The sequence below is a fragment of the Amblyraja radiata genome, chromosome 25, assembly GCF_010909765.2.
Source record: "Amblyraja radiata isolate CabotCenter1 chromosome 25, sAmbRad1.1.pri, whole genome shotgun sequence".
Classification (NCBI taxonomy): domain Eukaryota; kingdom Metazoa; phylum Chordata; class Chondrichthyes; order Rajiformes; family Rajidae; genus Amblyraja; species Amblyraja radiata.
In genome coordinates, this window is record NC_045980.1 from 4612881 (window position 1) to 4628299 (window position 15419).

General features: G+C 40.4%; 1 protein-coding gene across 2 annotated transcripts in view; it reads right to left on the minus strand.

The window, feature by feature from the left end:
• Nucleotides 1-15419, minus strand: part of suds3 (SDS3 homolog, SIN3A corepressor complex component) — a 65955-nt gene that overhangs the window by 23376 nt on the left and 27160 nt on the right. For both annotated transcript variants that reach the window (XM_033043103.1, XM_033043104.1), the window contains exons 3-5: nucleotides 9623-9678; nucleotides 9340-9411; nucleotides 6893-6912 (exon numbers count right to left, since the gene is read on the minus strand). In XM_033043103.1, coding sequence (XP_032898994.1) covers nucleotides 6893-6912; nucleotides 9340-9411; nucleotides 9623-9678 — 148 coding nt within the window. The remainder of the gene's footprint in view (nucleotides 1-6892; nucleotides 6913-9339; nucleotides 9412-9622; nucleotides 9679-15419) is intronic.

Consider the following 15419-nt stretch of genomic DNA (forward strand, 5'->3'; position numbering starts at 1 on the left):
CAAATAAGTACTCCTGTTTGAGTACGGATGAGGATGACAGCCTACCCGGGGGTAGCGACAGCGGACAGGCCTCCAGCACAGAGACCGGCCCTGTTGCTCCGAAAGGTAGGGAAAAAAAGAAGAGGGCAATAGTAATTGGGGACTCTATTGTTAGGGGGTCGGATAGGCGTTTCTGTGGACGCAGTCGGGAGACCAGGATGGTGGTCTGCCTCCCTGGTGCCAAGGTCTCGGACGTGTCTCAACGCATCCAAGATATCCTGAAATCAGAGGGAGAGGAGCCTGAGGTCGTGGTACATATTGGTACAAATGACATAGGTAAAAAAAGTGAAGAGGTCCTGAAGGGAGGATTTAGGGAGTTTGGGAGGAGAGTTAAGGAAAAGGACCAAAAAGGTAACAATCTCAGGATTACTGCCTGTACCATGCGACAGTGAGAGTAGGAATGGAGCGAGGTGGAGGATAAATGCGTGGCTGAAAGACTGGTGCAGAGGGCAGGGATTCAAGTTTCTGGATCATTGGGACTTATTTTGGGGAAGGTGGGACCTGTACAGAAAGGATGGGTTGCACTTGAACCCGAGGGGGACCAATATCCTGGCGGGGAAATTTGCAAAGGTCACTGGGGAGACTTTAAACTAGAATGGTTGGGGCGAGGGACTCAAATAGAGAAAGCTAGTAGACAGAATGGGAGGCAGGAAGCAGAAAAGGGAAGCACTCGGACACAAGAGGAGAAAGAAAAAAAAGGAAATAAACAGAGAAGAAGAGACGGGGGGTTTCTTAAATGTGCATATTTTAATGCTAGGAGCATTGTATGATGAGCTTAGAGTCTGGATAGACACCTGGAAGTATGATGTTGTGGCGATCAGTGAAACATGGTTGCAGGAGGGCTGTGATTGGAAACTAAATATTCCAGGATTTCGTTGCTTCAGGTGTGATAGAATTGGAGGGGCAAGAGGTGGAGGTGTTGCATTGCTAGTCAGGGAAGATATTACAGCAGTGCTTTGGCAGGATAGATTGGAGGGCTCATCTAGGGAGGCTATTTGGGTGGAACTGAGAAGTGGGAAAGGTGTAGCAACACTTATAGGGGTGTATTATAGACCGCCAAATGGGGAACGAGAATTGGAAGAGCAAATAAGTAAGGAGATAGCAGATATTAGTAGTAAGCACAAGGTAGTGATTGTGGGAGATTTCAACTTTCCACACATAGACTGGGAAACACATTCTGTAAATGGGCTGGATGGTTTGGAGTTTGTAAAATGTGTGCAGGATAGTTTTTTGCAGCAATACATAGAGGTACCTACTAGAGGAGGGGCAGTGCTGGACCTCCTGTTAGGAACTTAAACGGGACAGGTGGCGGAGGTATGCGTTGGGGAGCACTTCGGGTCCAGTGATCACAATACCATTAGTTTCAATATAATTATGGAGAAGGTCAGAACTGGACCTAGGGTTGAGATTTTTGATTGGAGAAAGGCTAACTTTGATGAGATGCGAGATGATTTAAAAGGAGTGGACTGGGACATTTTGTTTTATGGGAAAGATGTAGAAGAGAAATGGTGGACATTTAAAGGGGAAATTTTAAGAGTACAGAATCTTTATGTTCCTGTTCGGTTGAAAGGAAACAGTAAAAATTGGAAAGAGCCCTAGTTTTCAAGGGAAATTGGACATCTTGTTCGGAAAAAGAGGGAGATCTACAATAATTATAGGCAGCATGAAGTAAATGAGGTGCTTGTGGAGTATAAGGAATGTAAAAAGAATCTTAAGAAAGAAATTAGAAAAGCTAAAAGAAGATATGAGGTTGCTTTGGCAAGTAAGGTGAAAGTAAATCCAAAGGGTTTCTACAGCTATATTAATAGCAAAAGGATAACGAGGGATAAAATTGGTCCATTGGAGAAACAGAGTGGGCAGCTATCTGCAGAGCCAAAAGAGATGGGGGAGATATTGAACAATTTATTTTCTTCGGTATTCACCAAGGAGAAGGATATTGAATTATGTGAGGTAAGGGAAACGAGTAGAGTAGTTATGGATACTATGAGTTTCAAAGTAAAAGAAGTACTGACACTTTTGAAAAATATAAAAGTGGATAAGTCTCCAGGTCCTGACAGGATATTCCCTAGGACATTGAGGGAAGTTAGTGTAGAAATAGCCGGGACTATGACAGAAATATTTCAAATGTCATTAGAAACGGGAATAGTCCCCGAGGATTGGCGTACTGCGCATGTTGTTCCATTGTTTAAAAAGGGTTCTAAGAGTAAACCTAGCAATTATAGACCTGTTAGTTTGACTTCCGTGGTGGGCAAATTAATGGAAAAGATACTTAGAGATAATATATATAAGCATCTGGATAAACAGGGTCTGATTAGGAACAGTCAACATGGATTTGTGCCTGGAAGGTCATGTTTGACTAATCTTCTTGAATTTTTTGAAGAGGTTACTAGGGAAATTGACGAGGGTAAAGCAGTGGATGTTGTCTATATGGACTTTAGTAAGGCCTTTGACAAGGTTCCTCATGGAAGGTTGGTTAAGAAGGATAAACTGTTGGGTATAAATGCAGGAATAGCAAGATGGATTCAGCAGTGGCTGAATGGGAGAAGCCAGAGGGTAATGGTGGATGGCTGTTTGTCGGGTTGGAGGCAGGTGACTAGTGGGGTGCCTCAGGGATCTGTGTTGGGTCCTTTGTTGTTTGTCATGTACATCAATGATCTGGATGAAGGGGTGGTAAATTGGATTAGTAAGTATGCAGATGATACCAAGATAGGGGGTGTTGTGGATAATGAAGAGGATTTCCAAAGTCTACAGAGTGATTTAGGCCATTTGGAAAAATGGGCTGAAAGATGGCAGATGGAGGTTTAATGCTGATAAATGTGAGGTGTTACACCTTGGCAGGACAAATCAAAATAGGACGTACATGATAAATGGTAGGGAATTGAAGAATACAGTTGAACAGAGGGATCTGGGAATAACCGTGCATAGTTCCTTGAAGGTGGAATCTCATATAGATAGGGTGGTAAAGAAAGCTTTTGGTATGCTAGCCTTTATAAATCAGAGTATTGAGTATAGAAGCTGGGATGTAATGTTAAAATTGTACAAGGCATTGGTGAGACCAAATCTGGAGTATGGTGTACAATTTTGGTCGCCCAATTATAGGAAGGATGTCAACAAAATAGAGAGAGTACAGAGGAGATTTACTAGAATGTTGCCTGGGTTTCAACAACTAAGTTACAGAGATAGGTTGAATAAGTTAGGTCTTTATTCTCTGGAGCGCAGAAGGTTAAGGGGGGACTTGATAGAGGTCTTTAAAATGATGAGAGGGATAGACAGAGTTGATGTGATCAAGCTTTTCCCTTTGAGAATAGGGAAGATTCAAACAAGAGGACATGACTTCAGAATTAAGGGACAGAAGTTTAGGGGTAACATGAGGGGGAACTTCTTTACTCAGAGAGTGGTAGCGGTGTGGAATGAGCTTCCAGTGGAAGTGGTGGCGGCAGGTTCGTTGGTATCATTTAAAAATAAATTGGATAGGCATATGGATGAGAAGGGAATGGAGGGTTATGGTATGAGTGCAGGCAGGTGGGACTAAGGGAAAAAAAGTTATTCGGCACGGACTTGTAGGGCCGAGATGGCCTGTTTCCGTGCTGTAATTGTTATATGGTTATATGGTTAGACAACGAACAAAGCCAGTAGAATAAAAGCGAGAACCCCTAGACAGAGAACTAAGCCAACTTAGTAAAAAGCTAACATAATAAGAGGTAATCGAGTAAAGAACCAACATAGTGGAGAATTAGCATATCATAGTGAGGAGTGCACACACAAATAAGAGAAAATGGAGGACAGACTTGGTTAACTGTGGGGGGGAAACTTGGATTGTATTGGGAATAGTAGAGCCGATGTGTATTCGCCCAATGGATTTGAATTGTTTAACCTTTGATAGTAAAGAGGTTTATATTATCAAGGTGGAAAGAAATTGTCCCTGGATTTGGCATTTTTTAGGATGAAATTAAGAGCAAAATAAATTAATTGTTTAAATTTGAACAGCTGGGAATTCCACAGCAATTGGAAGGGAATTGTATTATCGGCTACAATGCTGTGGAATGAGAAGAGGAAATGGGCATTGAAATTTGAATAATAAATTGAAGGCTGAGACTGAATTTGGTTATGGTTTGTTTCAAATTAAAGTCATGCCTGGAGGGGAATCTGGACTGAACCCAGCTGAAATTTATAAGATTACCTGTCACCAGATATACATAGTAACACCGTGTGAGTATGAAGAAGGCTATTTGATGTCGATCCTAGAATAATAAAGAGTACGTTAGGGAACAGATAGGAATAGGGATATAGTACAATACAAGAGGTTCAATAGATAATAGAATAGGGATAGGTTCAAGTGAAATAGAAATAGTGAATGTGTGGGAAAGCATGAGTGCGTGATGGTAACTTGCTTTGTCCCAAGCTTCTTAGGATTTTCTAGGGTTTAGGTTTGACTGTGGAAGGATGGAGGGAATTCGCGCCAACGAAAACTCAGGAGGTGAAGACTCTTCAGACAGGACTTGTGAAGTCATGCCCATGAAAACTCGGGGCGCTTCATCATCTTGTGTTACGGATGGATGGGAAATGTTAAGCACACTTATGTATATCTAGTTAGCTGATTATTGAGCCACTTTAGTTATCATTAATGATGAGTTATCATTATGATAAAAGGAAGGAATGTTAATCCTGGTTAAATTGGACCAGCTAGGAGTTCAAAATGGGGTTAAGTTTCAGGGTTGCTGGGAGATTTGGTCAAATTGGAATTACTCTCTGCAGAGCTGGGACAGGCTGGAGCTTAGATACAATTTGCAAGCAAATAATGGGAAGCCTTACAAACCCTGTCAATCTGGTGCAAAATGCATAGAATGGATTGGATGGCTGCAAACCAGACATACGCCTTGTAAATAGTTGTAAATAATGTTGCAGAGTCTGACTTAGCCAACTGTTGATTGGATGAGGTGTTGAGCCTTGTCTGGGTTTTCTGTTAATCAGGGTAAATGTTTCCAAGTTGACTTCATCTCGAAGTCCGTTGTGAATACAATGTATTGAATTGTTGTATCATTGGGTTAAGGAAATACCTGTTATGTATGGGGTTAATCAATATCTGTAATTGGGTGATTAAGAGATCACCCATGTGGTTCGGCCCCTCGAGGTCCCGGGACATATAAAAGTCCGTGATCACGAGGCTCAGCGTCAATCTTCTGGAAGAGCGCTCAAGACCGCGTAACCTTCTGGCATGCCTCTGTCTGAGCGAGTCCTAGAGGGCTTGAACAGGCAGACGCGAGGATCGAACCCGCGGTGGGATAGGTACAGTGTGTGATCTGTGACGCGCTTTCAGTAAAATAACATTTTGTTGTTTCAAGTGCTTGATTCAGTGTTTTTCCTAAAACTAGACTGGGGGGAAGCTTAGAAACGAGCAATTCTCACATGGACGGCGTTGCTCCCAAAATAATAAATCTGACCATGACTCCTTGATGAACAAGGTATTTGGTGCTAAACCCTTCAGTTCTGCAGAATGGTCCTTCACGTATGCTGGAAAGCATTTTATGATTTGCATGTAACTTTAACATTAGGTCTTTCAAAAATAGAATGGCCATTGTGAGTCACTTATGGTTGTGACAAAGTGCTTGGAATGGCAAATTGCGACAGTCTTTAAAGCAAGCAGTATGCTCTGAGCATGTTGAGTGATGTTCAGCAGTTTACAAACAGAGGTATAGTGTGATTCATCCTTTGAATAAAGCTTTTTGCCAACTTTTGGGCAGAAATATGGGAGGTTCTATCTCCAGCACAAGCTTTAATCTTAAAAACCAAATGAAAAGAATAAAAACATTTTGCCCCTTTCCTTGCAAAATATGCTGTACCCCCTCTAATTAAACAGGGCACAAGTTATTCCCCACATGCCTGCAATTTTTATCTTGATCTACCATATTAGTAATCCTCCAGAAAATTGTTTTTCTCTTCCAACATCATATGCTTGGAACTGAGGAAATGAAAACCCAGCCTTCGTGGGCAAGAGAAGAATCCCACATGTGTTTTGTTGCTTCAAATATTGAATATTTTGGACAGCATCTAACCATAAAGGTTATATACCTTCAATTGTATAGACACACTCTACACCAAGGGTCGGCAACCTACGGCCCCTGGGCCGAATGCGGCCCGTAACCCGAAATCATCCGGCCCACAGGCAGATTTTTTCCCCGTAATCATCCAGCCCGCCCCGAGCGCGGAGATCTGGCTGAACAGCATCCTGCGCAAAGCCGCCGGCACAGCCACGCATTTTCTATGAACACGTTTAAGAAAGAACTGCAGATGCTGGAAAAATCTAAGGTAGACAAAAATGCTGGAGAAACTCAGCGGGTGAGAAATGCAAGGGTTTCATGAGGCTGCCTCACCGGCTGAATTTCTCCAGCAATTTTGTCTACCTTCTGTGAACACGTGATTTGATACCTGCCATCCGGGGCCGGATCCGTGTGTACACGTGATAGATGTGGCCGGCCATCCGCTCACAGACATGCGTCCTGGCCCCCATGTAGAACAATGTTGCCGACCCCTGCTCTACACATTTATTGTATTTAAATCTACTACTATGCCAACTCTCATTGGCAGCAATCTGTTCAGAGACTTCTAACAGCTAGGTATGAGGCGAAGCAGAAATACAATACATTTATTTCCCTCCACATAGTTAAAACCACGTAGAAGCAATGTAAATAATTGTCCAATAAAACAGAAGTTCCATTCCATTATCATATGGCACCACAATGTTTCCAAGTACAGCACATAGTGCCATGGAATAGAATTATAACATTAATTTATACTAAGATAGTTATGTTTTAACTGAATTGCTAAGGAAATTTTAAATTTGTAAAACACTCACCTCCAGTTGCAGAAAGAGCTCTGGAGGAAAAAACAAACAAAATGTTCACATCAATAACATGCACTTTTAAGTTGTTAACTGTTGTGTCTAAACCAGTTCTTCTTAAACTGGTGAATGGTTCACCCAAGGGAGAATGAAGTTATTTTGGGGTGAATGAACTAGAGAGGTGAATGAAGGGCGGATGACAATTTACTCAGATATTCATATATTTGTTTCTATACTTAAAAAAGGCATTGCCATTAAAGTGGTTGGTAAACTCTTATTGTTTTTAACGGCAGTGGAGCTGGAAATTTGATATGTTTTTCTCTCTACCGATGGTTTTCTAATTTCAAAGTAGCAGGATATTTCCCAAATTGACTGTAATGTAACCTTTCAGGGAAGACCAGAAGAGCTGTAGAACAGTAAAGGGCCTGTTCCACTTGGCCATTATTTGCACATCATTTACGCATCCGACGCACGCGTAACACGTGCATGGCGTGCATTACATGCGCATGGCGCGTGATGAGACGTGGTGGCGTAGGCAGTGTCGCGCGGTAGCACGCGGCGCCCCGGGATTTAGGGATCCTCAAAATCCTCGCGCGCCACCTGCTACGAACAAATGACGCCCAAGTGGGACAGGCCCTTAATTTTACTACGTGCAGCAATTTAGCTACCAGAGTTGATATTTGGTCGTATTGTGAGCTTTCGTTGGGGAGAGTTATAGAAAGTTATATTAGTTGGATACTAATATATTAATTCACATACTACAAGGTTGTTTGACCTAGTTTTCCAAGACAAAAACTGCAGTAATAAAAGCCCAAAACAGTAGGATGGGGCTGAAGCCGAGTGTTTTGACGTTGGAATGATTTTTTATCATTCTAATAGAATGATTTTCCAACTCCAGTGGTAATTAAACTTTTTTTTTACTCCTAGTTTTATTTACAGATTTTTAGGTTGTTCAAAAAGTTGAATAAAATAAACACTTAAGAAATGAGTTAATTTATGTTTTTTGCTCATGTGACAAAATAAATTATATATAAAATTATACATAAAGGAGAATAAGACGAAAATTACCAATAAACATAAGAAAATTTAGTCGAGGGTGAATGAAATGTTGTGATAAAGACTCAAGGGTGAATGACACTGAAATAGTTTAAGAAGCACTGGTCTAAATCATGCAATGTGAAATTCTGATGTTTTCCAACTTTACTTTAAAAAATCATACAAAAGAATATTAAATAATAACAGCTACGTTTATTCCTCAGTTCACTGTTTATGAATATAAAATAAGGAAAGAGGAGTAAAGGGGCTGTCCCACTGCGGCGACCTTATTGGCGAGTTTAGGAGAGTTTGAAAAAGAGTTTGAAGACCTCCTTCGACTATGTAGAAGACCTTCTTCGATCTCCTTCGACTATGTTGAAGACTAGCTTCGACTAGCTTCGGGAAAATTGGACACCGAATAGTGGAGAGTGTAGACGAACTCCTTCGATCTCCCTTCGACTATGTTGAAGACTATCTACGACTACCTTCAACTACCTTTGATTACCTTTGACTACCCTCGATTACCTATGAATAACATGCCGACCTACTACGACCTACTTCGACAAAACCTACGAGTAAAAAAAATATTGATTTTTTCCATGGCGACCTTTTTTTACTCGCGGGCATTTTTGAGAGTTACAAAGACCTCCTAGGACCTCATGTCGACAATGCTGCGAGTATAAGTCGAGGGCAAACTCTTCTAAACTCGCCAATTAGGTCGCCGTAGTGGGACAGCCCCTTTAAATGTGAAACCAGAGGAAGAAATATAGGTTGAAGGGGACAATCTTACATCTCTAGCTTTTGTCCAACTATCTGCCAATTAAAAAAATCCTTCACTTGCCTTGCTTTGTCCTGCCCCGCCTCTTTTCCAGATTTCTTCTCCCTACTACAATCTGATGAATAAAGATCCCAACCCAAAGCGTTGCCTAACCATATCCTCCAGGGATGCTGCCTGACCATCTGCATTACTTCAGAACTTTGTGTTTTTTTAATAAATAAACCAGAATCTGCAGTTGGCATCATTTTTAACATGCATTTTCATTAACTAATCACTCAAAAAATTATTTTCTAAGTCTACCATGCCACAATAAATTAATGGCATATTTTTTGTTATTATGATTAAAGTATATAAAACACTTCATGTCTTTTCAGTCAACGCCATTTTTTAAAGACACTATTGGTGTTAACTCTGTTTATAGTAATATAAAATATAAATGTAACCAAAAAAGTCAAAAATGTTTGCGAGTGGCCAAAATTAAGCTTAGCTATGACAAGATCAAGTTATTTTCTAATATTGTTAAACCAACTGGCTGAGATCCATTGTTGTGGAACATTACTGAATTCTATAATCTGTAGCTGCAGAAGATATTGTGGAAACAATCAAACAAAGAGTTTTAATCTTAAAGACATTACAAACTAAAATTAACCTGCATTTCGTATTCTTTCTTTGTACTGCTGATCTAATTTCTTCATCCTTCTCTGATATTCTTGCAAGGTACCTATAATACACAGATGTATTACTTCAAACAAATGGTTGCATTAGGTATGATATTTTAACACAACAAATGGAGGATGTAGAAATCCTTTGTAAATCATTAGCTAAATGAATACAGATGGTATGTCATTTGCCATTTTACGCCGCCACTCAATGACATACGTTCTGTAATTGTTTTAGCCATTCACTCCAAGATTTGAAAACATGGTACTTACCTTCCTGTAATTGTTGGAGCTGTCTCTTAAGAGATGTTAATTTCTCCTGGTACATCCTAGGAATAAAATTAAGAAAACAAATTAATTTATATACAATTAATACATCTGGTGTAACCTTGTTCTGGATCATAATGTGTACTTGCAACAAATATAGATTATGGTAATGCTGACTATTTTTAGAATGTCATTGTATTATTTCTGAAAAACACATTAATATACAAATTTATATGGACAGGATAGATTTGTTTTAAATTAATCATGAAAATGCCAATGTCAAGGCTGTATATTAACCTCTACCTGGTTGGAGAGATACCTTAGAATGGCTGACAAGGATATAGGGATAAATCACTATGATGTGAAACAGGTGTTCCAGTCAGATGAAATTTTACAATTTATGCCACATGGTCATGTATTACAATGTTCAAACCGTCAAAGTCTGAAGAGGGGCCCAAACCCGATACATCACCAATCCATGTTCTCCAAAAAATGCTCCCTGACCCGCTGAATTATTCCTGCACATAGTCATTTTTAGTAGACCTGCATCTGCAGTTCCTTGTGTCTCAAATTGTTTGGATAGGAAATGAACCTAAACTCAGAAATATTAGGCCAGTTCACTGGAGTATTAGTGTGGTGAAAATATTAAGATTATCATGATCTTCCATCTTCATGAAAACTTTCATCCTCGCAACACTTTTTCTAATTGTGCTCAAAGATCCTACACAATCCTATATTGGTCCTGGTCCTGTGTGAACATTTTTCACACAGAGAGTGGTGAATCTCTGGAATTCTCTGCCACAGAAGGTAGTTGAGGCCAGTTCATTGGCTATATTTAAGAGGGAGTTAGATGTGGCCCTTGTGGCTAAAGGGATCAGGGGGTATGGAGAGAAGGCAGGTACAGGATACTGAGTTAGATGATCAGCCATGATCATATTGAATGGCGGTGCAGGCTCGAAGGGCCGAATGGCCTACTCCTGCACCTATTTTCTATGTTTTTATGGTCCAGTTTGAGGAGACTCACTTCAAATCAAGTTCCAAAATATTCATAACTCAAGTTGGCAAGTAGGTAGTACACATTTCAGATATTAATCTCTTGAAATAGTTCATATCTAAAAGTCAAATTTTTTTTTTAAATGGTTCACGTATATTGTATGTAACCTACAGATTAGCCTGTGTGCAATACAAGCTAATTTAGAAGTAGTCAGAAACATAAGCCAAATCGCTTTGTTTGTACTTTTCACTCTGGATTTAAAAACTCAGTTAAGTTTCCCATTCCACTTAAAACAACGTTGAAAAGTTCAGTGAATCACAGTGAAAACTACTTTCAATGGAAGTAACTTTCATTATTTTCACTGCAATTTTGACAGTACAACATTCTCTCACTGCTGCATTGGAACATTAGCCAAGATTTCTGTGCTCAAATCACTAATGCTATTTAAACACTACCTTCAGACTCAGAGAGAGACTTCCTGTTTTCTATTGACTGGGATGTTAAACCAGGTTGATTAACAAGAACACATGGGCGCTATTGAGGCGAGTTAAGATGTCTTGCCAAACATTTAACAATAAATAAAATTATTTGGTCATTGGTACGATTGTTAAAGAGTACATATGGGCAACATTGTGTACAGGAGTATAACAAGCTCCCACATAGTCGTAATATATATATACACAGAGTATCTGCCCATGTATTGTATAATAATAATGATGATAATACTCAAAAGCATCACATCTTCTGGAAAATATTTTGTAAGATCTGTTGAAAAGACTATGTAAATTAATTTCCTAATTCTCTCTCTTCTCCTTATAAAAACAAGATTTGCATTGGAAAACATTTTTAGAAACCATTAACAAAAATGGTTATCAAGATATATGTTGAGGAATAAGCAGGAACGAACTCAAGTGGTAAATTGGAAAGGCCAAAAGGGGCCATGACATGTCCTGGGTGAGTCAGATTAAAGAAAATCCTGAGGCTTTTCACATCTATATTAAAAATAAGAGAGTAACCAAGAAGGTAAGATCGCTCAAGAATCAACAAGAGAATTTATGCCTCTAGTCAGAGCATGTAGGCGAGATACTAAATGAGAACTTTGCAATTGTATTCACCATGTAGACAAGGTACAAAATGAATATTTTGCACCTGTAGTCACCAAGGAGGAGGACATAGTGGGTAGTTGGGATAAGAGTTAGATCTGAGGCAGATCTGATATGAGTTATGAGAAACACAGATAGGGTACAGTCAGCCTTTATCCCAGGGTGGAAATGTCAACGACTAGGGGGTACAGCTCTAAGATGTGCGGGGCAAAGTTTAAGGGAGGTGTGCTGGGCAAGAGAGAAAAAACAGGTGGTGCTTGGAACGCATGCCAATTTGGTGGTGGAAGCAGATACAATAGTGGCATTTAAGATTCTTTTAGATAGGCACTGCATATGCAGGGAATGGAAAGAAATGGATTATCTGCTGCCATTATGGTAGGCATGGACATTGTGGTCTTCCTGTGCTGTACTGTTCAATATTTAATACCATTTTAATTAGAAAACAAGGATAGAAAAATCCTAACGCACTGAACAAATTGATACGAAAGCAGATCTTAAATTACCAACACTGGCCTTGGAGAAATTACAATGCAATTTGGAAATATGTTAAATGTCCATTTTAAAATCCACTACTCAAAATTCAATTTAAAATGTTATCATTTTTCTTTCCACTGGCACTTAATCACCTGTTCAGTATTTCAGGCATTTTGTTTTTATTTCAGATATCTAATCCTCACAATGTTTTGATTTTGTATTATCGGTTCCTTTCAAGTGGTACAGTAAGATAACATACTAGGAATTTGTAGAAGATTTCACACAGAGAGTGGTGAATCTCTGGAACTCTCTGCCACAGAGGGTAGTCGAGGCCAGTTCATTGGCTATATTTAAGAGGGAGTTAGATGTGGCCCTTGTGGCTAAGGGGATCAGAGGGTATGGAGAGAAGGCAGGTACGGGATACTGAGTTGGATGATCAGCCATGATCATATTGAATGGCGGTGCAGGCTCGCAGGGCCGAATGGCCTACTCCTGCACCTAATTTCTATGTTTCTATGTTTCTAAGTGCTGTTATATTTCAAAAACAAGAACAAAAATATGGTGTTGGGCTATTTGCAATGTGCATCTGTTCTGTAAAAAAATAGATATTTACACTTGTAAATGGTTTGCTGCCCAATGTGATTTTACCCGCAACTTGGAAATCAAAGCAGATTAGGTCATCTTGTCACCTGAACGCTACTGTTCATGTTCATGTTTCTGCCTAGAATACATTCTGATGTCCATGTCTTATATTTTTCCAACAGAACTAGGTTTGAGGATGAGCTTTTGATTTGGGACATAAACCGCCTTTCAGATTCAACACCAAGTTCAGTAGAGATACAACAGACTGCAGGCGCTGTAAACTGGAGCAAAAAGCTATGCCCTGATACAGGGTTGAAATGTCAACTATCCCTTTGCTCCCACAGATGCTACCTGGCCTGCTGGGCTCCTTAAGCAGTTTGTTCTTTGCTCACTGAGTTCAGTTGTTTCAACTATTCCATCAGATGATATTCTGTACAGTATTTGTTGACAATGATTCTGGCAAGCATTTAAAAATGCTCTCCAAGCCAATTTTTTTTGTCCTTCATGTCCCCCTTCTCCATCATTTTTTGCCATACACCATCATCTGATAATTAATTCCTACTGCTGCCACCATATCACAGACCTTCCAATTATAATTCTCTCCCACCATCCCTCTGAATGTAACTTCTAAACTGGTGAAGGGTTGCTGTTATTAACTTTGATTTTTTTTCCTCTCAGATTTATCTTCCACTGATAATTTCCAAGATCGAGACACAAAATGCTGGAGTAACAGAGAGACAGGCAGCATATCTGGAGAGATGGAATGGGTAACGTTTCAGGTCGAGACTCTTCTTCTCAACCTGAAACGTCACCTATTCTTTCTCTCCAGAGATGGTGCCTGCCCCGCTGAGTTACTCCAGCATTTTCTGTCTACCTTCGATTTAAACTAGCATCTGCAGTCCCTTCCTACAAATTTCCAGGATCTTATGCCTCTATTTGTAGCATCTGCAGTACTTAACATTGTTTTAAACCTTTGTCATCAGTTCCTCCTGGACAAAACATGTAACTAAAAATCTCAGAGAAATACCATTAACCAGTACATTAAACATAGCCCAAATACAGAAAGCATTAATTAAGGGAAAATTACAGCTCAGTATTAACAAAAATAATTCCACTGATTCCTTTCATTGCAAAACAAGTTTTAAACAGGTTTAAACGCTGACCAAAACAAAATAATTTTTGAAATACATTTTATCAAAGAAACAAAAATGCTTGGCATCAATATCTACTGATTAGAAGATTTCAAACTACATTCCATAAAACAGATATGTTCTTCCACTCTTCCTAAATTCAACAGTGACATACAATAATTTGAGAAGGCATTCTACAGTGCCCTCCATAATGTTTGGAACAAAGACTCATTTATTTATTTGCCTCTGTACTCCACAATTTGAGATTTGTAATAGGAAAAAAAATCACATGTGGTTAAAGTGCACATTGTCAGAATTTAATAAAGGCCGTTTTTACACATTTTGGTTTCACCATGTAGAAATTACAGCAGTCTTTATACATAGTCCCCCACATTTCAGGGCACCATAATGTTTGGGACACAGCAATGTCATGTAAATGTAAATGAAAGTAGTCATATTGATAGAAATACATCGATAGATGCTCCTGAACACATCATCAGTGATGTAACCTGGGGTCATTGGGTGTTTCGGGACTTTCAACATCAGACACCCTCACCTAGGTGACCCAGCCGTGGTTGATCAGACTACGACATGTGTTCAGGTGGCATTCGCTCCTCCCCATGGACCTCCTCTCCTGATCCAGAGCCATCTCGAGGCCTTCTCCGCTGCCTCTGTGGTGTTCTTGATGGCCTTTCTCCTCACCACTCCGTTTATGCCCAGTGCACTCAAGGCTTTGTAGAGCGATTGCCCTGCAAAACCTCTGCAGCCAACCTCGATGGGCATACACCTTGCCTTCCAGCCCTGCTTGCGGCAGTCTATGACCAGCTCTTCATACTTGGCCATCTTCCTCTCGTGGGCCTCCTCCAGACGGACCTCCCACGGCACAGTCAGTTCCAACAAGACGATGTTTTTGGTATCCTCTGAGACCAGGAGGATATCTGGCCTCAGGGTGGTCGTGGCAATGTGCCGTGGGAACTTCAGCTGTTTCACCAGGTCTACGGAAAGCTGCCAGTCCTGCGCAGTTGCCAGGATTCCTGACTGATTCCTGGCTGCTGTGGTTCTTAGCAGCTGCACTCCGGCCTTCACGAAGGTGATCATCTGGGTGGTGGGGCGTTCTCGTCTACAGCTGCTGATTCCCATGCTGATGCCTTCTGCAATGTGTTTAAGAACCTGGTCGTGACGCCAGGTGTACCAGCCCTGCCCAAGAGCCTTTGGGCAACAGCTCAGGATGTGCTCCAACGTCCCCTTGCCTGAGCATTGCGGGCAATCTGGAGATTCCGCTTTGCCCCTTTGCATGAAATGACTGCTTGAGGTCTGCGATTCATGGACATCACCAGTTGTTGGGCATCTTCTCTGATGATGCTCTGCCAGGCCTGTATTGCAGCCATCTTTAGCTTATGCTTGTTTTGGGGGCTAGTCCCCTTCAGTTTTCTCTTCAGCATATAAAAGGCATGCTCAATGGGTTTCAGATCGGGTAATTGGCTTGGCCACTCAAGAATTTACCATTTTTTAACTTTGAG